Source organism: Raphanus sativus, chromosome 2 (genome assembly GCF_000801105.2).
Source record: "Raphanus sativus cultivar WK10039 chromosome 2, ASM80110v3, whole genome shotgun sequence".
NCBI lineage: Eukaryota > Viridiplantae > Streptophyta > Magnoliopsida > Brassicales > Brassicaceae > Raphanus > Raphanus sativus.
Window position 1 is genome coordinate 27829776 of NC_079512.1, and position 24298 is coordinate 27854073.

At 36.1% G+C, this 24298-nt stretch overlaps 5 protein-coding genes across 10 annotated transcripts; 2 read left to right on the forward strand and 3 right to left on the reverse strand.

Moving 5' to 3' along the window:
• Positions 1–2058: 2058 nt before the first annotated feature.
• Positions 2059–4008, forward strand: LOC108839342 (uncharacterized). The gene is made up of 2 exons (XM_018612123.2): positions 2059–2233; positions 2630–4008. Exons 1-2 carry the CDS (start codon positions 2186–2188, stop codon positions 3728–3730), a joined length of 1149 nt encoding a protein of 382 aa, XP_018467625.2. The 5' UTR covers positions 2059–2185; the 3' UTR covers positions 3731–4008.
• A 2775-nt stretch (positions 4009–6783) lies between these two features.
• LOC108834582 (uncharacterized) lies at positions 6784–7395 on the forward strand. Its single transcript, XM_018607914.1, has one exon. The coding sequence runs from the start codon at positions 6784–6786 to the stop codon at positions 7393–7395; it is 612 nt and encodes a 203-aa protein (XP_018463416.1).
• Positions 7396–12498: 5103 nt separating this feature from the next.
• On the reverse strand, positions 12499–16180 carry LOC108839904 (protein ANTHESIS POMOTING FACTOR 1). 5 transcript variants are annotated; one of them, XR_008942611.1, is made up of 14 exons: positions 16021–16180; positions 15805–15905; positions 15540–15649; positions 15257–15423; positions 14946–15062; positions 14715–14852; positions 14559–14640; positions 14403–14452; positions 14073–14247; positions 13695–13765; positions 13376–13610; positions 13212–13274; positions 12993–13133; positions 12500–12916 (listed from the first exon to the last, which is right to left on the reverse strand). XR_008942611.1 is itself a non-coding variant. In XM_057002896.1 (9 exons), the coding sequence occupies exons 1-9, from the start codon at positions 16087–16089 to the stop codon at positions 14083–14085; spliced, it is 999 nt and encodes a 332-aa protein (XP_056858876.1). In that variant the 5' UTR covers positions 16090–16180; the 3' UTR covers positions 13946–14082. The 5 variants fall into 5 exon arrangements, 1 of the variants encoding a protein (XP_056858876.1); XR_008942613.1 differs by having other exon boundaries at positions 12499–12911; positions 12993–13274; XR_008942610.1 differs by having other exon boundaries at positions 12499–12916; positions 12993–13274.
• Positions 16181–16591: 411 nt separating this feature from the next.
• On the reverse strand, positions 16592–18778 carry LOC108843077 (protein transport protein SEC31). 2 transcript variants are annotated; one of them, XM_018616168.2, is made up of 3 exons: positions 18442–18778; positions 17986–18270; positions 16592–17821 (listed from the first exon to the last, which is right to left on the reverse strand). In XM_018616168.2, the coding sequence occupies exons 1-3, from the start codon at positions 18715–18717 to the stop codon at positions 16763–16765; spliced, it is 1620 nt and encodes a 539-aa protein (XP_018471670.2). In that variant the 5' UTR covers positions 18718–18778; the 3' UTR covers positions 16592–16762. The 2 variants fall into 2 exon arrangements, with proteins under 2 accessions (XP_018471670.2, XP_018471671.2); XM_018616169.2 differs by having other exon boundaries at positions 17986–18267; positions 18442–18777.
• Positions 18779–19042: 264 nt separating this feature from the next.
• LOC108825434 (high affinity nitrate transporter 2.7) lies at positions 19043–20875 on the reverse strand. Its single transcript, XM_018598725.2, has 2 exons — positions 19576–20875; positions 19043–19498 (listed from the first exon to the last, which is right to left on the reverse strand). Exons 1-2 carry the CDS (start codon positions 20718–20720, stop codon positions 19195–19197), a joined length of 1449 nt encoding a protein of 482 aa, XP_018454227.2. The 5' UTR covers positions 20721–20875; the 3' UTR covers positions 19043–19194.
• Between the last annotated feature and the right edge of the window lie 3423 nt (positions 20876–24298).

Consider the following 24298-nt stretch of genomic DNA (forward strand, 5'->3'; position numbering starts at 1 on the left):
TATATATAGTACGCGGTAACATACTGGTCGTATTGTATGGTGGACAAGAGAACATATAATTTTGTGATACTCAGGAAGCCAATTCTAAAGCTTTGGGTTACCGTATGACCCGTTCCGAGTGTTTCAACTTGAGCTTACTGATTAAATAATTTGAGACACATGCTTGATATTTTTTTGAATCAACGAAACACATCGAGGGTAGTTATAACATTGAAGGATAATGGGACAAACAGGTAAATAGTAAGCCGATATAATTATAAAAAAATCAATCAGTCGTAAACTAAATTTTCTTTTGTCAAGTTTAGGTTACCTGTATATTTAAACTAACATTTAATTATTTAATTATTTAATCCTTTTTTACATCAGTTAATAACTTTTTCAGTTTATTTTTTGAAAAAAACAAATGGTTAACTCTGGATATATTAAAGACATAGACAAACTTCCGAATGGGATGAAAAGTCCACGAATAAACCCTTTCTAGGGATATGCAAATGGACCATAAACGATAATCCTATATCCACATGACCACATATGAAAATAATAATTTCACATTAGAAATAAATCGATTATTGGTCTGGACTTACAACGTAACTCTTCCTCTATTGGAAACTACTAGGTCACTACGATGTGGTTTGTTTTTCATGTTTAGTTATGGGATTAAGATTTCAATTGTCTGAATAGTGTTTTGTTAAAAATGTCCAATAAATTTGAGTTTGAAATAAAGGAAAAGAACCAGGATCAATTCGTCTTCGTATATGATGCATCCAGTGGCGGAGGCAGAATTTTATTTTAGAGGGGTCAATGTGATAATCAATGTATTTTGCAAGGGTCAATAAGCTATATTCATCAGAGTTTTATTTGGAAATACATGTAAATTTTTTTTTTTGCAGAAATTGACATGGGTCAACTGACACCCATGATTACACACTGGCTCCGCCACTGGATGCATCGCGATACTACTAATTGGTCACCTGGAACATGTCATATATTGACTAGCTAGAATTGAGCAGACGAAGACCCAGTAGTGTTTATTTTTGTTTGACACTGCAAGTAATCATTAAATTAAAAGTACATTCCTAACATCACTAGCAGTGCTGTCCCATAACTTAAGGTGGCTTAAAGCATTATTAAATCTTCGTGGCCTTTTATATAAATACCAATAATATATAGCGACACATAATCATTAATACCAAAAAATATAAATGCATAAAAATCATTAGTATGGCAAAATTGAAAATATATTCGTGTCAAGAAGAGGATCAAAGAGTGGTAATGTGGAAGACTACCTCCTCTAATCAAACTAATTAACCATTAGACCAAACTAATATTTCATGAACTGTGGCCCTAAAACTGGCTATATATCTTGTGGCTAATGCTTTACTTGCTTTATATCAAAGACGGGCCTGATCACTAGAGATTAAATTGTTACTCATCCAATATTCTAAACGAGTTATTTTTAAGATATGTTTTACATTGCCACCCGGGAACATGTGATATTGACTTGCTAGACGAAGACCGAATTATTACAAAGTAGTACTACATGATACTAGTAAATTAGCAATTATCATAAAAATACTCAATACTGGTATTGAGTATTGGCGATTGACTCAACATTTGTATGCGTCAAATTTTTAGTTTAACTTAATAAAATATTTTTTGGACAGGGATGAAATACTTTCCTCGTATATAACCTTCCTCGTATATAACCTTGATATATCATATAGAACCTACGGATCAGAAGCAGATATATAAAAGTAGAATTGTTTGAAAACAAAGAAACAATCTTTTTTTTTAAACTAAGAAGCGAATATATGTCAGAAGCGCGTGCAACCTAGGTAGCAAACAGCTTAATAAATCGATCATGGTAGGAGAGATTGTGACCGTGGACGAAACTATAGTCCTCTTGTTATTATTTTAATAATCTTTCGATTAAGCTAAGAAATAAATATCTTTTAATTTTAATCAGTGTCAATAAAAATAATAAATTCAAGGAGTTTTAGGAACATATATATATATATATATAGAAAACAAAAAAAAACATCAGAAACGGCTATAATTGGCGTTACAGTTTACCTAAGAAGAGAGGGATTAAGAGAGTTTTTCTGAGATATCTGTATATATTGAGTTTCTGAGGTTTTTGTTTTTGATTTGATTTGTGTTCGCTTCGGCAATCTTCTTCTTTAGCATGTGTTCGAAGAAAACAGACGATATCTGCGGAGATGTTTGTGGACAGGTGAGACTTCTGAAACCTAATCGATTTCCTGATGAATCGTTTTTTTTTTTCTCTCTTTCTGATACCAATTTTTTTTTATGAGAATTGTTGGTAAATGCATTACATGACATAGGGTTTGTTGTTCTTGTTCTTATCATAACTATCTTAAATAGAGGAAGACGGTTAATTGTTTTTGTTTTGTTTTGTTTTGTCTGAAACATATGGAGGATTTAGTCCTCTCGGCTGGCTTTGTAAGCGACCCCGGTTTAGAAACCTTAGGTTTTATTTTTATTTTTGTGATAATCCAAACATGATTTGTTTTAGGGTTTGATTTTCTGTAGCAGTACAATGATGCTATTGTTGATTCTTTTCATTGTCTCTGAGCTTTGGCTTGTTTTTTTTTTTGTTTTATTGCAGGATGGTTCACGATCAGCAAAGGTTTTCTCAAGGGTTAGATGCGCACTACGAGGACTCGATTTCAAAACCTACATCTTCTTCTTCACCCTCGTCCCTTTATTCGTCTTCGGAGTCTACCTCCACGGTCAGAAACTAACCTACTTCCTGAGACCGCTCTGGCAATCACCACCCAAACCGTTCCAAACGCTCCCCCACTACTACCACCACAACGCCTCCATGCAAACCCTCTGCAGCCTCCACGGCTGGAGACACCGCGACTCTCCGAGACGAGTCTTCGACGCCGTCCTGTTCAGCAACGAGGTGGACATGCTCACCATCCGCTGGAAAGAGCTCTACCCTTACGTCACGCAGTTCGTGATCCTCGAATCCAACTCCACCTTCACCGGTCTGCCTAAACCGCTGGTTTTCGCCGCGAACAGAGAGAAGTTTGACTTTGCTGAGCCGAGGCTGAGCTACGGCAACGTGGGAGGGAGGTTCAGGAGAGGAGAGAACCCTTTCGTGGAAGAAGCTTACCAGAGGATCGCGCTTGATCAGCTGATAAGACTCGCCGGGATCCAAGAGGACGATCTTCTGATCATGTCCGACGTCGACGAGATCCCCAGCGCTCACACCATCGACCTCCTTAGGTGGTGCGATGGATACCCGCCCGTGCTTCATCTCCAGCTCAGGAACTACTTGTACTCGTTCGAGTATTACGTCGACGGCAAGAGCTGGAGGGGTTCTGTTCATCAGTACAAGCCCGGGAAGACGCGGTACGCTCATTTCCGACAAGGGGACGTTCTTTTGGCGGACTCTGGTTGGCACTGCAGTTTCTGTTTCAGGCGCATTAGTGAGTTTGTGTTCAAGATGAAAGCGTATAGTCATACTGACCGTGTTAGGTTCTCTCATTATCTGAATCCGAAACGGATCCAGGATGTGATATGCAGAGGGACTGATCTGTTTGATATGATTCCTGAGGAGTATACGTTCAGGGAAATCATCGGGAAGCTAGGTCCGATACCGAGGTCTTATTCGGCTGTTCATCTACCGAATCATCTGATTGAGGAGGCGGAGAGTTATAAGTACTTGTTACCTGGGAACTGCGTTAGGGAAAGTGGGTGATAAGGGCTTGCATGCGCTTATCAGGCTTTTGTAGTTGGTAGGTAATGTGGATTATTCTCAGTAGAGAGGGAGTGTGGAAACAGAGGATGGTACAGTTTATTGAAGAATGTGGAGTCTCTGGTATATATTACCTTGTCTGATTATTAATACTGACTCATGTTTCCCATGTTGTTTTGTGGGAAGTTTTGCTGGGGATAGTCTCTCCTCTCCTCTTTCTCTTTGCTTCAAAACTCTTTTCATACTCTCTTTTCTTATTAGTCTGTACAATTCACTAGTGAGATTTCTTTACATTATCCTCATATTCTTTGTAATCTTTATTTTTAAAAATTCTTTCATGAATTGTTATCCTCTTGCTCCACATGTTGGTTGCTTTTAAGCCTTTTCTCCTTCATAATGTTGTACCTGGAAAACTTAACCAAATAATTTGTAAAATTCTTGGTTTTATATAGAAAACCTTTCACATTATTGTGGAAGACTAACATTTGTTGAGTTGTTGAACAATGGAGATTTCTCTGTTTATGGATACTACACATTTGCCAATCTCCATTGTTCTGTGTAGTGAAGATATTCCGGGTAAAACCCATCTACATCGATTGTAGTTGCTAACAGTCACCGAAGGCAACATTATATGATTAATTACTATCACATCTGCAAATCTCTCTTTATGTCAGTCAGAAATCAAACATGAGCAACAGCTTCAATCAAATCATCACATATATATGTTTGTTTGTTTGTTTGTTTCATCATTGCTTTATGATCCGTGAAGACTATTAAATATAAGGCCGGCCACCGGTGATGTTTCCAAGTATGATCATGTATATGCCTAGTCAGTGATCCCCGCAAAGAACCTTACGTGGATCGAGCTGACCGCTGCAATAGCTTGATGAAATGATGGAGAGTTCTTGCCTGCATTTCCACTCTTCGCATGGTTTCAATAAATGAAAAAACGTTTTGAGTCAATTGGTGACTATCAACCAATGTGCCATGGGGAGAGATTTAGGGTATTGAATTAATTATGTGATAAGTTGTGTGTAGAATATGCAATTTCTCAGTTTTGACCAGAAAATAAAAAAAGAAGATAATCGTAAGTAAAATAAAGGGCCCTAAAATCCCCTTATTATTAAAAGAGAAGCATTTTACATTAAATGCGTTCATATTGTAAAATTTATATATGGAAGATTGAGGAGAGTTTGAGAAGAGAGGGATGACGTGTCAAGCAAGTAGAGCTTCTCACAAAAAATTGAGCACTACTTTCCTAATTTGCATTGACATTATGTGTTCATCGGGACAGAAAAAAACTTTGATTACACGAACAAAACAATGTGAGTCGTGACTCACGTGAGGTTAACGGAGGGTGATATTAACGAATGGAGCATGGCAATATGTTAACGGATGGAGTGTTTCAGAGCATGAGAGCTATTACAGATGGATGAGGGGAGAAATTTAACAAATGGAGCAAGGGAGAGGCATGCCAGCCATTACGAATGGAGCAGTGCAGAGCACCAAAGCCATTACAGCGGTGGAGAAAGAGCATTGTAAGTCTCTTACGTTGCACTAATGGTGTTCGCTAAAGTATGAAGCTCTGAAAGACGTTTTGTTGGTGAGGTCGAGGCATGAGACGCATTACGAATTGCACAAGGAAGAAGGTTAACGAATGGAGTAAGGACGAGGTGTCAGAGCCATTACGAATGGAGCAATGCAGAGGCATGAGAGCCATTACGTCGATGGAGAAGGAGGATTGTCAGTCTCTTGCGTTTTGTTGCTGAGCTCGCAAGTACCAAGATCTGAAATACGTGTTGTTGGTGAGCTCGAACGTATGAATGTCTGTAAGGCGCATGTCTTATGTGTGTGCTCTTCTATCCCATCATATTATATGTCGGACGTGAGAACCTTTGTCTTCAAGGAACAGAAGAGACCACCTTTGGATCAGTAATATCTAATTCTCTAAGCTTGAAGAGAAACTAAATGACTGGGTGTTATTGTGTGGGTGTGCGTTTATCGTGTGGGTGTTATTCGGGAGACCACTTATGATACCTACAAAACGTGAGGGTGAAATGTCGACTACCAAGTAATGGTGTTTTTAGACAATGGTGTTCTTCGTCATGACACTCTTCTTGCTTGCTGATATACATTTTGTGAGGTTCGACTTTTGATGAAGTTGATGTTATTGTTACACATGCACGTACGTGTAGAACATTCTCATGTCGATTGATAATTTTTTCGATAGGTATTATTAATTTAATTAAACCGAAACTGACAATAAGTAATCAAAATCGAATTAAACCAGCATAATCGAGTCTTCATGGTTAATTAAATGATTGTGTGACCTTCTCAAGTAAAATAATAAACCGTGTTTACATAATCAATCGTGGATATATGAGTTATGGTAATATATTTGATCGTGTATATATATGTTATGGTAATATATGTATTATTTCGAGTGCACGGTAAGGTGAGAATATACGTTATTAATTATCATTGGTGTCATATATGAACGGTATAGTTAGGTTTAGCTACCTATATAAGTAGCCTTCAACCTCTCCATATTATTGCATCTCAAACATTCGGAAAATAGTCGAGTTCTTAACATCCTATAAAAATGGCTTCCCTTACTGTTGTGTGTGATTTGAAACCATTCAAATAGATGTGAAAGGTTAGAGTTAAGATCATACGTTTGTGGAGACAATACTCTGCTGCTGGTGATCTCACTATCGAGATGGTTCTAATCGACTCCAATGTAATCATCTTCACTCTTTGTTTTTTATTTTTGGCAAACATCACGTCTGATCAAATTTTCTTGAAACTAAATAATATAAACATTTTTATTAATTTATTATTTTTTAACTCAAAGATAGTGTATCATTTTTAAATATGCAGATTAACTCATGAGCTAAGGAATCCGAACAAGACCCCTAAAATTTCAATCCAACCCAAACCAAACCAGACCCGTAAAGATCCACAGAATTAATCAGATTTTACAATATAAAAATATAAAATTTTAATAAATATTTCACCCTGCGCAAGGCGCAGGTCTTATCCTAGTAAAAGGTAAAATGTCGAGAGTGAAACTCATCGGAGATATGAAGGAGGAGATAGAGCAATGGTTTCAGCTCAATAACATCTCTAGCTCAGAGGTTACGGCAAACACTAATCTCCAACATTGTGAAAGCTGGTCCCCTGTAGAGAACGGTGCCATCAAATGCAACGTACACGCAAACTGGATAAATGCACATCTTCACAGTGGGGTAGCTTGGATCGCAAGAGACCATTACGGAAATGTAACTCACCATGCTAGAGATGCGATCGTCCATGCGCCCAACCATTTCATAGCTGAGCTGAGGTGCATAATCTATGCTATGACTAGCCTAAGCGACTTAGGAGTCACAAGTGTAATCCTTTCTTCAGATTATACTGAGGTTATAGAGGCTATAAAATCACCACTGCAATGGCTGCGTCACAGAGGTTTGCTGCAACAAGTGATACAGCTCAAAGAGAAATTTCAGACAATAACCTTTGAAGATGAGAAAGTAGCAGCAAATGGGATTGCTCGTGACATAGCTAGAAGCGTTTTGCGAGACGGTCGGTTTCAATCCTACCTAGCTATGGGAGGTCCCTCTTGGCTTCATGATAAGATCGCAAGAGAAAAGCATCCAAGCAACATTTGACTCTTATTTAGAGTGTGGTTGTTTTGTTTTTTCGCTACCTTGGAGTAGAAGGCATTGCCTTTGTTTTTGTTACAAACTTTCTTGATTAATATTAATCCAGATGTTAAAAAAAGGTAAATCGAAAAGGGAATGCCAAATGTATCGGAGAATTTGCCAAATATGATTCACAATTCATTTTAAATTAAAAAGTATACCTAAACTTTAATCAAATGCAAAACTAACATAAAAGCCTCGTGAAATTACAATCAGTAACCATAATTCATTTTTACAAATATAGCTCCGAAAAATCTTTTGAGTTTTTGTAAGTTTTCAGAGGTTCTGTAAGTCTTCTGGAAAGACTTCCCCAAAAATCTTCTCGTATAGTAAATCTTAAAAATAATTATAAATTTGACTAAAAATATTTTTTTGGGGAAAAATTAAAATCATGTATTTATAACATTTTTAAATGATATAAATTGAAATATAATAAAATTGAATTGTTTTCAACATAAATAGTGAACATATTGAGTCATAGTATTCTTTGGTTTATGTTTTGGTAACATATGTTGTATTATTGTATGTTTTCTTAGGGTTTGGTTTTGGAAGTTCATCATTTTTTTTTGAAAAATTAAATTTTGATCAATATGTGTTTAGTTCTATGTATAATAAACACTTTTAACTTGAGTTTAAGTTTATTGAAGTGTTTAGTTCGTTAATTAAGTTTAGGGTTTATATTTAGGGTCTAGTCGACTTTCAGGAAGTCCTCTAGACGACTTCCTTGAAGTCTTTTAACAGAGTTTTCTCCCATGTCTCTTCTTTCATAACAAATCTGAGCGTTTTGATAAATTTTCATTTCTGATTTTTCTTCATTTAATAACTTCTTGTTCCATAAAGCTCTTAACTTTTTCCCAAACTAAAATTCCCAAAACTCTTTCTAATCTCTTTAAACATGAAAACACAAAACTTTATATCAATTTCTCATTTTTTCTCATGTTTTTCTTACTAATTTATCTTGTTTTTGCAAGTTTTTATCACATGGTTCTCGTCTTCCACTCTTTTAAGGGTAGATCTAAATTTTTTAGATATATATTTTTGTGTGTACTTTAAGGTAGATATATTTTATTATCCACCTATTATTTATTTTTTTAAAGTTATTTGAATATTTTTGGTTTTGCAGGTTTTTCAGATCTGAGTTACACTTTGAAAAACTTATGGAAAGTCTTCTCAAAAGTCTTATAACATATAATACATTAGAAGACTTCCTGAAAATTTTTCAAAAGACGTCCTAGAATTTTTCTGACGAATTTTCTCCCATATCAAGTAAAGTCCACATTTATCTTTGTGGAGGATTGATCTATAATAATTTTATGTGTGGTCTATTTTGTGATTTGTATGTATATTCCTTTAGTTGTGATATTTTATTTTTGTAAATTTGAAAAGATATTAGTGAAATTTCTTTTGGTAAATATGTTCATTGTCCATAATATTATTTTACCAAAATTATTTGACATTATTAAAGTTATTGATATAATTTTAAGAGCAAACACACAATAATAGAAAAATTAGTCAAATTTACTACGATTAAAGGAGAAGATCTGTCGAGAAAACTTAGTCAAAATTCATAATAGAACAAATATTACATAAGGTATTAAAACAAATTATAGACTCCATAATTACATACGATTATGTATATACATATATATCATACATATAAATATACACAATGAGAATAGATTTTTTTTTTATCGGAGGTGCTTTTAAAACAGAGTAAAAAATAGAATTATATATATAGTAAAAGACGACGGCAGACGTCCTCCTCTTCTTTTCTATTTTTTTTTGGTAAACACGTCCATTTTATCTCTGTCATGAATTTACAGGACCGGTCTAGAGGAAAATATACCCAAATCATCGATGAATATATTTCTGAATTTTTTTATCAGTATTTATAACTATGCAGAATTTCTTAGATGAATATTATTTATTAATAATTATTAGTCAATGACAAAATCCAATACTCTCAGAGACCAGTACAACTAAGACTTCTTTAATTTATTTAGTTATTTTTCACTATCTGTGTAACATAGTTAAAAAAAAAAATTTATATAAACAAAACCATTTTTCTACAAATATTATTATCACTAAATAAATATTCATTATGTTTACATTTAAATTTTAATAGAATCATATAAAATATAAGTAAAAGTTTATAAAATATAAGTAAAAATTATATGAAATTTAAGTAAAATATTATTTTTAAATGTGAGATTTTGTATTAACAATTGATTTAGAGTAAATCATACCTTTAAATCGTGTGTTTTCCTGAACTGGCTTTTGTAACTGGCCTTAAGGCTCCGTAAACTAAGGCCATGTCCAGTAAATTCCCTATTTCCACATATATTGTAATTTGTTTTTTTAGCAACATATTGTAATTTGTAAGACACGAAAACAAATACAAAAAGATACAAGGTAGAGGACATTCTCTTATTGTCAAAAGATAAAAAGAGAACATTTTCCAACTTATAGCCCCAACAAGTGTATATCAGCGAGTTTATCTGTATCTTATGATTAGATGTTTATTTCTAACTATCTTTGAATCTTCTTTCTTTATGCTTTACTAGTTGTATTTCGGAGCGTAAAATTATCTGTATCTTATGATTAGATGTTTATTTCTAATTATCATTGAATCTTTTTTCTTTATGCTTTACTAGTTGTATTTCGGCGCTACGCCGGATTTATATGTTATATTCTTAAATGAGTTTATTATTTATTTTACGGTTTTAGTAAAGAAAATATGTTCAAAATATGAAGATGTATATATGTTGAAATAGAATGATATTTTTCTGATATATTCGAAAGTGGTTATTGAACGTGTGTATTACTTTGTTTTAAAGTTGCTTAGGTCAATGTGAAATAACTGATTTATTTAATAAAAGTAGAATAATAAGTTAATAGTTTGAACAAAGTAAATTCAGTTTAAATTTAAATATGAAGTAAAGTTGATGTTTTACAAGAAAAAAATATAAATGCTTGTGTTTTATTTGGTAAGATGTTGGTCAATGTAATGGGAACGTTTAAAGTATTGAGTAACTAGGTGTTTTTCGTGCTCATGCACAGATATAAATATTTCTAAAAAAAGTGTATTATTTTAATTTTATTAATTAATATCTATTATTTTATTATAGTTAGTATTATATTATTTTGATTAGACATGTAAATATATAGTATCTAGTCAAATTTTGTTATTATTTGAGTATATTTAATTGTATTTACTTCTCCAAGTCTAAACACATTATTTTTTGTTTTTTACATTTAGACTTTTGATCTTGCCATAAATTTTAGATCGTTTAAGTTATTCATTTTGTGGGTTATATTGAGTTATACACATTTCTTCAAATCGAAGCACCGTTTCTTTTGATTCTGTTAGACTAAATATGAATAGTTTTTTATTGCATTACTTTAGTTTTCTTAAATATTTATAGATTTCAAAAAAAAATTTGTATAATTTGATATTTGTGGATTAGTAAAAATAATAGTAGAAAAACTGAAATGATGATACGTATGAAGGTTTATATACGACTGGATATCAATATTTACAAAATATTTGTTTGTTTGGAAATTTTAGGTAACTTTATAATTTAGACGTATAAAAGATAAATTAATAAATCTTAACTTAAAAAAAATATTGGTTTATGTATTCTTATTATAGGTATATTATGTTGTATAATATAAAAAAAATCAAAATATCAAGTCTTACATAATTTTTACTGTATATTAGGTTTGATTTAAGTTTGAAGATTTATTTATTTATGTAGTCTGATAAAATATATATAAATTTTAAATAGAAAATAAAAGTTAAACAAAAAGTATGTAAAAATGAGTTAACATCTCAACAGTAGCAATTATAAATATTTTTTGTTCATCAGTGACATTTTCGTATATGTTATTTAATAATATAAAATTAAAAGGTTAACTGTGATTAATTATTAAATAGTTTGTAATAATCTATCTTATTAAAACAGAAACATTACAACTTCTTTTAGGTGGATTTTAAAGTTGGACCTTATGTAATTAATGCTATATTAATCTATTTATTATTAGACATGCATTTTTATAAATAATTAATATTAATCATTACCATAGTTTTACCATAGTTTTTCACTTCTTACCTTATTATTATATCCACTACGCATGTTTTCTTATATTGCATATATTTTACTATAAGCTAGATACATCCACTAACATATTATACTATAAGATAGATTATTAATAATACATCTACTAACATATAATACTATATGATAGATTACTAATAATACAATATATTATCTGTATTCATTAACTTGCATCTATCAATATTAGTAATACTATGAAGACGACTAACTCTATACTTTGAACCTATAAACCATAATATACTAATTTATAACAAAAATGATATTACTGTTACAAATTAGTTTCTATAAAATTTATTTATAGCAGCAATTTGTTATATAAGATAAATGTAATCAAGACCCACATTTTTTTTTTCCTGTTCAGAAAAAAGAAACCTACGAATATATACCATTAAGTTAGCCAAAAATCTTCCGAATAAATAGTAAATCTCACCAACCCAAAAAATAAATTAAAAATATAACAAAAGATATTATGTTTGAAATTTAGCTCACTGGATCGGGTATAAATCTGTTCATTTCAGGTATGAGTTCTTCGAGTTCTCAACATTTGGATCTAAGTAGGTATTTAATTTTTTTTTGTCCGGGTCGATTTTTTTTGGTTCCGGATCATTCTAACTTTTTATATTATAGATCTTAAATAATATACAACATGTACATAAAATATGTGAATCAAAAGATAAATCCGCGCAGGCGCGCGGGTCATGATCTAGTTATAAATTATATATAATATACTAATTATAAAGTATATATCTGCAATTAATCACTATGAGAACTAATGTAATGCGGTGAAGAACTAACTTCTCAAATAATGTTATAGAGCAAAAAAAGTATGTAAAAATGAGTAACATCTCAAAGAGAAGAATTCTTAGCTTTTTAATTTTGTAAAATTACAAAAAAGCAAGCAATGCAGATAGCTTGTGTCGTTGGCAAAAAAAAAAATGCAGATAGCTTGTTTGTGAAAGTATTTCTCTTGAAGGCTTTGTTATTATTAACAGACTATATAAAGCCGTGTTTGATAGGCACTTACAGGGGTCAGATTAGACTGAAACAAATCTAAACAAATTTTGTCAGTAACAGAATCCTAGATTCTATCAGTTTCAGTATCGTGTGAACATTCACTCGAGGGCTTGGAATTTTAGTCTTTAAGCATTTTCTTGCTGGAAGGCCCATCCTCGTTTAGCTAGTTACTATTCTTCAGTGTTATTGTCAGTGTCATGGGTCTAACATGAAACATATCTCACTGCTCTCTCGCCCTCAAAATTAGAATCACCATTGCAGCCACTTTGGTTAAGGTGAGGACTGTTCAAATCGTGAGGAGTTTTTTTCAAAGAGCCATCACCAAGCATGTCATCACCAGGGTGCTCATCACTACGCTGTCCATTAGAAATTGCAAATAACAGTCAAGAACAAGAAACGTTGGACACACTTTACAAAAGAATTCAAACTTACGTGATTCTCAAATGAAAGTAGGGGGCCGCTGGTGGCTTTCGGAAATACCAGAGAGTGAATCTATGATGTCTAGAAGCGAAGTTGAATGGAGAGAGCTTGGAAGGTCACAGTGCTGCCAACAATGTCTTCTAGACACGGTACCTAGCACACATAGACAAAAAGGATAACATGTTGAGAATTTGCTAGGATGAATGATCAAGTTGCAACGAACTGCCTTACAACACCCTCTGCATTATCTTCATGGCCAGCAGAGCATGTGAATGATGAGAAGCCACATTGCAGCTTCCGTAAGCATTTGATAAACAGAAAAAAAAAGTCTCAGGAAGAGATCTTGAGAACCAGACTTACACTATAAATAAATAAAAACTCAACAAAGAACCAACCTGAGCAAGCCTATCTCGGGAACCATCCCTGTAATACTATTACATCATGCTTAGCATCGCTATTGCCAGACTTTTTACTCTCTATCTTCTTCTACAATCTCTCTTTTTGTCGACGTGGATCTCTTGCTCTGTCTCCTCAATGTCTGACTTGAAAATTTCGGATCTCACTCTTTCTTCTCCAGCTGATCTCTCATCGTTACCACCTCATGATGATGTAAACGAATACTCTCTGTCTCTGACAGACAGGAACAAAGCAAATAAAAGAATCATCAGATAAGCTTAACTATTTGAAAAAGGAGGAGGTCGAAGCAATCAATACCTGAGAATTTCCGTGTCTATTTTTTAACTCCATTTGAAGAAGGTACGATGGTAGATGATCGTCGAGCTTCCCTGGTTCAACAAATAAAACAACATGCGTGAAAATCTTTTTTTTTTCTCTGGCATGTGTGGTTCTGTCAGAAACAAAGATAGTTATTATCAACCAAATTCTAGTTTTTTTGTGCTCTTTTCTTCGTGTCAATGATGTTATTATGTGCAATCTACAGAACAGAAATTAGTAATTTTTCGAAATTTTGTATTTTTTGGTTAACAAAATTTCAAGAGTGTATATTGTTGACTAAAAGTACTAATACTTCCGATATGTTATCAACTGTCAGAAAGCAAAACCATAATACACTAATGCGTAACGGAAACAAACAATGAAGTCGTCACTGAGGAGTTTGTTGGTCGGCAGGAGGATCAGCGGGGGCTGGTGCCTCACCGTCGTTGGGGATCCAAAAAGTGAGAACCGAGGAGGCAGCAACGAACATTGCTCTACGCGGTGCCCATTTCAGACACGACACTACTCCTATGTTGTTCTCCCACCTCGCCACCTGCATTATTTTTTAGACCAAGTTTAGATACTGTGACAAGGATAAGGGCAAAAAGAAACAGTAGTTACAACTTTCTTGAATCATATTTCATCATCTTCTAAGTGTCCAGAACTGGTGTATGTATGTACAATATTAATGGACTGTTCCGTATTTACCTCAGATGGGTTCTCGATGTTCCACGCATGTAAGGTTCCATCTCCTGAACCTGTATCCGAATAAGAATAACACTAACTGTGAGTTTTTGATTTGGATGTTGAGAAAATGAGTCATGATCAAAGATACTCTTATCATTATCTGGACAAGTGTGTTACCTGACAGAACATACTTGCCATCTGGTGTGAAGGTGGCTTCAATGGATGTACCCTGTGAAGCCTCCAAACTAAAACCGCATTTCTGCAAAACAAAATAAAAATTAAAATAACGCCGTCTTTTTCTTCAAAGTGAAAGTTACAGAATGGGCTTATTACCTTCTCTCCATGATAAGCATCAAGAACATAGATATTGTTATTTGTGGTAGTAAGAAGCATAGATTTTCCATCGTTGCTGAATTTTATATCATTGACCTCAGCAGTATCACCACCCACCAGAAACGTATCAAAGGGACCCTAACAGAAGAGAGATCAACTGGGTGGGTTAAGTTAGAAGTACAAGAGAATTCGTTTGCAAGGTTGTGTGTGAATCAAAAGTAACTAGCTAACCTTGTCATAACATCTGGAATCAAACAATTTAACAGCACCTCCTTCCATTGCAATTGCAAAGACCAGGCCTTGTTGGTCATAAGCTACTGCAGGTCTCCCACGTAGGTGTAGAATTCCCTATATTCAATGAAACTATATACATTGAGCGTAAATCGAGAAAACTGTGTTCTAAAATGTGACATGGTTCCAGCATCTTTCATCAACTATAACTTTCAAGTTGAAATAACAAAAAAAGAAGGAGCAACTCCCCGATTGAAACTCTAGCACATTCAGACTTTATACCATATGGAAATTTATCAGAGAAACAATACCTGGCAGGCATTAACACGAAGATCCCAGAGTCGGACACTTCGGTCGAGAGAACCAGACATGAAGCTATCATTAATAGGAGACATACAAAGGGATACAACCCTGTCTTTGTGCCCTTTAAAGTAACGAAGAATCCGATTGTCGTACATTGAGAGATATCTCAAAGATTCTGTTACATGAAAAAAAAAAAAGTATTCATTCAAGTAAGTAAGTGCACATCCACCATTATTGAATATCCAATCTCAAGCAAGGCAAGTGAGAAGGAGAAGGAGTCATCATCATCACCTCCAGTGGACTCAAGATTGTAAAGAGAAGAGCAGATAAGAGAGCTGGGATGATGAGTAAAGCATACACGATCGGTACCATGTTTCTTATGGTATGTTATCTTCACCTGTCTACAGTTTTCAACAAACAAAGCATCAGAACAAATTAAAGATTCTTCTTCTCAGTTCCCTAAGCCAATTAGATTCTTCTCTAGCTAGAACACGATGAGCTAGCTATGTAGTAAACCCTAAAATTAAGGAAGGGAGGAAGAAGGAGAGGAACTGACTTAGCGTTGGCGATATCGAAGAGGCGTAGTGAATCATCCTCGCTCGATGTTACTAGTAGATCATCAGTCCTATGGAAACCTAACGAACGTATCTTCCCTCCCTGCCAATTTCCAACAATATGAGACTAATTAATCTCGAAATTGGATTTTTTGGGGGGAGCTAAATCAGAAATCATATACAATAGGTGAAGGAAAAAAGAGATGAATAGTTCGTACGAAATCAGAGAAGACTGCTCCGATGGCCATCCTGCGTACCAGTCCGTCGTCTAGCTCCGTCAACGACATCTTCGAGATTGAACAAACTGTCAAGTGAAGCCCGAGAGAGAGAGAGGCGGAGACAGAGAGAACGAATACGCTCCGGTGAGAGTTTACTGGGTTTCGCGGGTGGTTTACACGACGTCGTTTATTCAGAATGGGGGAAAAGAATAAACTGCTCGTCGTTCTATTCTAACGAAATAGAACTACATGATGTTTGGGCGTAGCAAAGAGAAAACCCTACTATAATTTAGTTTATAATTTTTTGGGGCCAATTATAATTTCAAATATTTACTTTTCATAATTAATTACGTTTTTCAGTTCAAGTCTATCAAATTTTAAACAGTTTGAAATTAAACATTTGAATGTGAAAGTAAACGTAATTATATGATGAAAATGTGATTTGGTTATCAAAATGTTTTCTTGAAAAGAAAAATGTCTTACAGTAAAAAGACATTTAAAAGCCTACCTACATATTGTTTTAGTAAATGGTGAGTGCGATTTCAAAAGTGTCAAATAAACAAAAGGTACGGAACACAGAAGAAAATGAATTTCTGAATCTTTAGTTTCAAACACATATAGAAAGGTCTGAGAAAATAGTAAAATCACAAATGAAACGCAGATGTAAATTTGAAGATGTGCTCTCCAACTAGCGATCCATCATGGAGATGAGACTCTCTATACAATGTCATGGGACACACAGCTAACGACCCCCGAACCAACCTCTTGGTGGTTGCTGCTGCTGCTGCTGTTGCGTCACACCTCCATTCATCAGCTTGTCTAAAACAGTATTCAGGTCCACGGCTTGACCGTTCTCAGTCAACGACCTCACCGTTCCTCTCACTTGGTCTCTTGGGAACCCCATGCTACTCACTTTGTCGATCACATCGTCCACTGGGACATTACTTCCGGCTCTTGGCGAACCTGATCCTCCTCCACTTCCACCGCTGCTGATAGCTGTAGCCATTGGTAAAGCTTGTGGTAGTGGCCGAGCCATAGGGATTTGCGGATAACCAGATCCGCCGCCTCCTCCACTCTGATGCGACGGCTTCAGTGACTGGGTGTTTCCAAACTGCGAAGAGGGTGGCGTGGTATACGGGTAAGGTTCAGGAGAGTACCCGGAAGGGAAACCTGAACTGGATCTACCTCCTGGTCCGTCGTACATTGATGGTGGCGTTGGAGGACCATTGAAGTACTGTTGAGATGGGGCGGGAGCAGGAGGTGGTTGTTGACGAGGAGGGTTTGACGGGTAAGACTGCAGAGGGTAAGGTGGTTCCTCCTGGTTGTAGCCTGACGACGGTTGTTGAAGCTGAGGAGGTGGCTGCTGGGGGTACTGCGGCTGTTGGGGAGGTGTCTGGTAAGGTGGTTGATGGGTTCGAGGAGGGGGAGGTTGATAAGGAGGATTGTTCACCGGAGGCGGCTGGGACTGACCACCACCAGGCGGGGAGAAATAAGACTCCTGTTGGGGAGGAAACTGGCTGGGAAGCTGAGGCAGTTGTGATGAAGGTGCCGGGAGACTGTGCTGCGAGGGAAGCTGTTGGATAAATTGTTGAGGTGGGAGGCCCTGCTGAGTAAGAGAAGGTGGAGCTGCAGCAGAAGCTTGCGGCTGAGACGGTGCAGCGGGAGGTTGAGCAGTGGGTTCAACATGTGTAGAGTGCTTATCGGAATGCTGCTCTGCCTTCGATACCTGAAGCTTTGAAAGCTGAAGCTGCGCTTCAAGTATCTCTTGTTTGTCCTTCAACAACTGTACACCGCTTTGCACCTGAATCCAAATTATACAAAACATTGAGTAAGCGTAGAAGCGCTGGTATATCAAAAAGTCTCAAAAGTCAAATAGATCATGAGACCACAAACTTCCACGACAGGCAAGAGTCTGGTTATGTCTCTAAATTCAAACTAATCCACATTAGGTTTCCTTTAAGTTACCTCTAACATGATGTTTTCAAGCTGTCTCATTTTCCCATCAGTGTTTCCGTGACTGTTCCCAACAGAAACTTTCACATCATCCACCAGATTCTCGAGATTCCTGGTTCTGCTCTCCAGTTGTGTTAGACGTGCACTGACACCTTCCATGACATGCAGCAAGTTATCGGTATGTTTCTTCAACGCCCGATCAATCTCTGATATAATCACCGTCTCAGGGTTGACTCGTTCCTTCTTCTCAGCAAACAACTTCGAAAGCTCAAGAGAGTCAAGGGAACCATAACTCTGCTAAAACATCAACAAACGCAATAAGTAAGGCCCAAGAGAAACCAATAACTCTTCTAATAACACCCTTAGAACCGATTCCAATTAAGACAATCATAGTAACTGTAATAAACAGACAAACATAGTAGACTGGTCCCAAATCATAAATTCCTTAGATAATTTTAGGAATCTTACTCTTGCGGATGAGGTTGGAACGGGTAGTACATCAGACGCACCCCAGACCCTAGCCCCCGTGGAATTGACAGATCCGGCGAGATCTAAAGCGGAGTGAGACAACCCGACGGTGGAGTTAGGTCGAATAGGCTGAAAATCGTAGCTCGGGACGATCGCTTCCTTCTTCGAAGCTAAATCATTATCGCCGACACCCAATCTCTGATGATCGCCGTCGTTTGAGTTGTTGTCGTTCATCAGATCCATTATCTGTTTATCCGAGAACAGAGTCGTATTCATCGATCGAGAGACAGAGATTGCATTATTATATAAAGGTCTCCCCTTTGCTCGATTTTATATGATTTTTTCTAACTTCCTTGAGAAAAATAATATAAAATCTATCATGAATCCATTAGGTAACTTAAGCAATATTGTGCACTATGAAAATTGGTAAAGCCCATTGGGCTTAAACAATTTTAATTAACCTATGACAAACTTTAGTTTGTATCGACATCTAGTTTCAAACAAAACTCGATGTAGGACATAGGACGAAAATGTCCATGTGTTATACACTGTGTTATGCGTGTTACGTCGAGGTCATGCAATAACACAATACAACGCATCGGAGCAGTCTACAAGAGATAATCAAGTTGACAATTCAATGTCTAAACTTTGGATACAAACATCTATCAATTCAATATGTATAAACTCAGCTGTTACATACTTGACAAGTTTATTACGCTTTAATTTGTTCAAGTAGAAACGGCTTTGCGGTAATCAACAAACGGGACGTAGTCTACCACTAATCACCACCTTATCGTCGTCCTCTTCCTCGTCTCCAAGTAACCGCTGAGAAGAATCATCGGACTCCGAAGATGATGATGATGGACCACAAAAGATTCCACCCCAGCGTGGAAAGTAAATGAGAGTGACAGAAAGAGACGCGACAAAAGTCATTAACCCCATAAGTGAAATGCTTCTTTGCTTTCTAACATCATTGCCGGAAAACAACAAAAGCTGTGTCACCACCGCACCTACAGTCCCGCCACTTCCCGTCATTCCCGCTACTACTCCTAAAGATCTATCACCGGAAATTAAAAAAAAAAAAAATCAAATAAACTGAAACTAAATACTTTAGACCGAATAGTAAACACTAACCTAGTGGAGACGAAGGGGACAACGCCAAATATGAGACCAGAAGCAGCTTGAACGAATATAGAGAACACCCACATGACGGCGATGGAGCCCCAGAGCGAGTTGACTCGTCCGAGTAACAAACACAGCAACCCAGCCACCGACTGCACCGCCCAGAGTCCGCATAGCCTCCCTCTCATCCCGAATCTTTTCCCCAGCAAGTCGGAAACCATCCCTCCCGCCGGCCGCGACGCGACGTTCGACATCGCGAAACTCGCAGCGATCGTTCCCGCCGCCTCTAGATTCACGCCGAACCGCTCGTAGAAGTATCCTGCGATCATGTTGTCCGTCGTGAGCTCCACGCCGAACGAGTAACCGTACAGAAGCGCTAGGATCCACGCTCTGTAATCTCCGAGTCCGTCGAGAAGGATTCGGACAAAACCGGAATGCTCTTCATCTAACGGAGTTCTGTCTTTTTTTCGGTTACCGTCGGGAGTGTCTTGTCCGTAGAGGAGGACTAGCACGGCGGTTATCACCTGGAAAACGGCGGGGAACACGAACGACACGCGCCAGGAGACATCGCGTGGGAGGAAGCCAGAGATGGTCGTGTAGAGAATAGGCATGAGGAGCTGAGAGAGACCTGCGCCGACGTTAGCCCAACCGGCAGAGACGCCGTTAGCTAGACCAACGACGTTACCGGAGAACATGGAGGACATCCAGTACTGGTTAGCGACGAAGTTAGCCAGCGAGAAGCCGACGAAGAAGCGGACGAGTACGAAGGAAGCGGGAGAGGAGACGAGCGCGGTGGAGAGGATGGCGGGAGCGGTGAGGAAAGAGAGGATCGCGGAGGAGGTTCGCGGGCCGATGAGATCGCAGAGCGGGCCCATGGCGAGGCGGGAGAAAATAGAGCCGGCGAAGGAGGCGATTCCGGCGGCGGATACGGTGGAGGCGGAGAGGCCGAGGTCGGAGGAGATGACGGGGATCAGAGGAGGGATGGAGAAGGTGGAGAAGAAGCAGGAGAAGAGTGAGAGCCACGCTAGGTGAAAGGCGCGTGAGTGAGGCGAGGAGAGAGAGAAGGGGCGGAAAACGGTGGCTCGGCCGATGGAATCCACCGGGACTGTGGGATGTTGAAACGGTGGCGTTTCGGTGTTACGTTGAGATGGCTCCATTTATTACGCTGGAAGCAGTGAAGAGCTCGCTATCTGTCTCGACCGACCGATGAACATTTGTATTTAACAAATATCGTGCTGATTACTGTGTGGCTAGAATAAATCGATCATATAACATCAATTTCTTCAATTAGAAAGAAAATACACGGACAGAAATGATACTATTGGAGCGTGTAGTTACTATCTTTAGTGTTGTCTTAAGCTCCTAACCTTGATATTTGTACTTTTGTATTTTTGCAGAAATGGGATAGGAAGTCGCGTACTTCTTCATAAGTTTATCATGCCTAACAAACCATACATCAAGTAGAATCAACTCTTATTCAAGGACTTGAGTTGGTTTAGTCCGGTTATGTAAACCCCTTTATTATCCTCAGTTCTCCACTGCTCAGCCAGCAAGAACATACGAAACACAGTCACACTAATTAATTACACTAAACCTTTGTGAGCCAATGAATCTGTCTACCAAGAACTATTCACCAGAAACCAACAGCCACAAATTTTAAGAGATTGACAAAATCAATATTTTCATTTTTTTAACAACACGAAGATTGACAAAATCAATATTTTCATTTTTTTAAAATTGATGTTATATGATCGATTTATTCTAGCCACACAGTAATCAGCACGATATTTGTTAAATACAAATGTTCATCGGTCGGTCGAGACAGATAGCGAGCTCTTCACTGCTTCCAGCGTAATAAATGGAGCCATCTCAACGTAACACCGAAACGCCACCGTTTCAACATCCCCCTAACCTTGATATTTGTACTTTTGTATTTTTGCAGAAATGGGATAGGAAGTCGCGTACTTCTTCATAAGTTTATCACTAGATTTTGAACCGCGCTTTTATCTTTTATTTTTTTTAAATTTACAAATATTTAGTAAATGTCATATTTAAACCCGACCCGAACCGAGAAATGAATGAGTACCCGAAGATATCCAAAATGAGAATATATCTAAAAATATATGTTATTAATTATATTTATAATTATTATAATATTTTAAATTAATATTATAAATTAACTATAGTAGTTATTTTTGGTACTTTTGAGTATTTTTGAATAAAATATGATAATTTGGATAAAAGTTTACCCAAAAAACTGTATAGAATGAATATTTTGGTTACTTTCGGTTACTTTTGAGTAATTTGGATACAAAAATTTGAACCAAATCAGATACTTTGGTTACTTTGAGTACAAATAACCGAACCCATTTTAGATACTTTGGTTATTTGGTTATTTTTCAGGCTCTTATGCATGAGAACCGAATCCACCCGGATCCGGAAATACTCAACTCGAACTCGATCCGAAATTTTATAATACCCGAATGGAGTTTAATTTCAAAACTCTAAAAACCCGATACCCGAAAAAACCGATCCGTACCCGAATGAGTCCCGAACGTCTAGGTCTAATGAGTATTTATGTTTAGAAAATTGAACTTTATTTTTAATGAATTAAGTTGGTATAACTCTGATAAAATTAATAAAAGTTATATACTTTTAATAAAGATTTATACTTTTCAACGAAAAAATTCAAATTTTTTTTATGAATGCTTAAATTATATTAAAAAAGAAAAAACATAATAATTATGTGATTATTTTTTTTTCACAACACAAAATATTAAAAATGATTGAAAATAAACTATTTGAACTTGAAGAAAAAAAAAATTGGATCTGATTTTTTAATCGGCCCAAATAGCCCAAAAAAGATCTGATGTGAGAAGTGAGCTGGATCCAAAAAAATGACCCAATATAAATGTGTTATTATATTACTTGATTGTCCTTAATGAAATATGCAATGTTAGTAAATGAAAGGGTATTTTTAGTAAAAAATCCAATAGAATCCTGCTTTAATAGTATAGATGCCTAACAAACCATACATCAAGTAGAATCAACTCTTATTCAAGGACTTGAGTTGGTTTAGTCCGGTTATGTAAACCCCTTTATTATCCTCAGTTCTCCACTGCTCAGCCAGCAAGAACATACGAAACACAGTCACACTAATTAATTACACTAAACCTTTGTGAGCCAATGAATCTGTCTACCAAGAACTATTCACCAGAAACCAACAGCCACAAATTTCAAGAGATTGACAAAATCAATATTTTCATAGTTTTGAAAATACTGAATCAAATAACACTGGATTATAACATAGTTTTGAAAAGTTTTGATTGAATATAACACAAGAATCATTACAAAATATAAACTTTTATAACTCTTTACAAATATATAATCCAATAACACCCCTGATAGTAAAAAAAAGTTGCCTATTTAATCTATTATCATGTGTAAGATCGTGAATTTATCACGATGTTACTGTTTTAGAAGAAAAAAAACAATTGTTGTGATTTTTGATTGTTGTTATACAGATTTTGAAAATTTAAATTTGGTAGTGTCAAAAGACTCAAAACCAAAACTCTATTTATTAGGCCCACCAAAAAAAAACTCTATTTATTAAAGATAAGTAGAAGCTTCTAATACCGACAGATAACATATAAGACGTAATTTTAATCAGATTCAGAAGCACGTAATCAAATAGATTTCCTTTTGTCAACTAAAAAGAAAAGGAAAAAAAAATAGATTTGTAACAAATAGAAGAAATATGTTTAGAAACGCGTTTCCTTTTCTAGAAGATGTAATGCAAAGCCTATAAATATCATAAGTTCCCCTTGCACTCTTCTAATCTCAGACTTTCGCAAACCTTATATAAACATAAACACTTCCAAATATAGTTTCATTCTTTTTTTTCTTCTTGTATCCATCAAGTAAAGAAGATCATGTGTCCTTTGAGGTTCGTATTAGTGTTCTTCTCAGCGGTACTCGCCGGATATTTCGCTTGGAGGACGGTGGATTCTTCACCGGATCTCATCTCAGAAGACTCACCAGTGGAAGCCAAGGAGAAAGATGATAAACAAGGACTCGGATTCAAAAGAAAGATGGGGAATGGGTTCTGGAAGTTTGTTGATATGGCTAGCGGAAGGTACCTCTGGAGAAATCTCAAGGAGTTATCAAGTCAATGAACAACAACACAGAAAAGAATTCCAGTCTGTTTAGCCTCTTGTGTACAAAGTATTAGTTCTATCTTTTCTATTATTCCAATAGATTTTGTAATTTAACTAGTTGAATATAAAAACAAAGAACAATTTATTTGTAGCTTCTTTATGTATTATGAATCGTTAATGTATATTTTAAACTTGAGAAAAATAATACAGACGTCTCACCAACACTTGGCACACATAACCCAAAGAAGAAACACTACAGTCAAAAACTAAAAGTTACAAATCAAATAATTGTATCAGAACAAAGATTAGTTTGTCCCTAGTCCTTACGTTTATAAAATTATTCGCTCCATAAAAGTAAAATTTTAATTTTTGTTGTACCAACAACTTCATTCATATCTAAGATTGTAATCGAGATGAAGAGGCTCTATCACCTCTTGCATACACCAAGAACTTTTGAATCAACTGAAAAAAAAACTTTTAAATCAACTAACTCTCAAGATTGATCCAAAACCCTAGTTCGGTTGCCTTGTAACAAAAGCCACTACAAAGTAGGGTAACATATATGGGCCTAACTATAT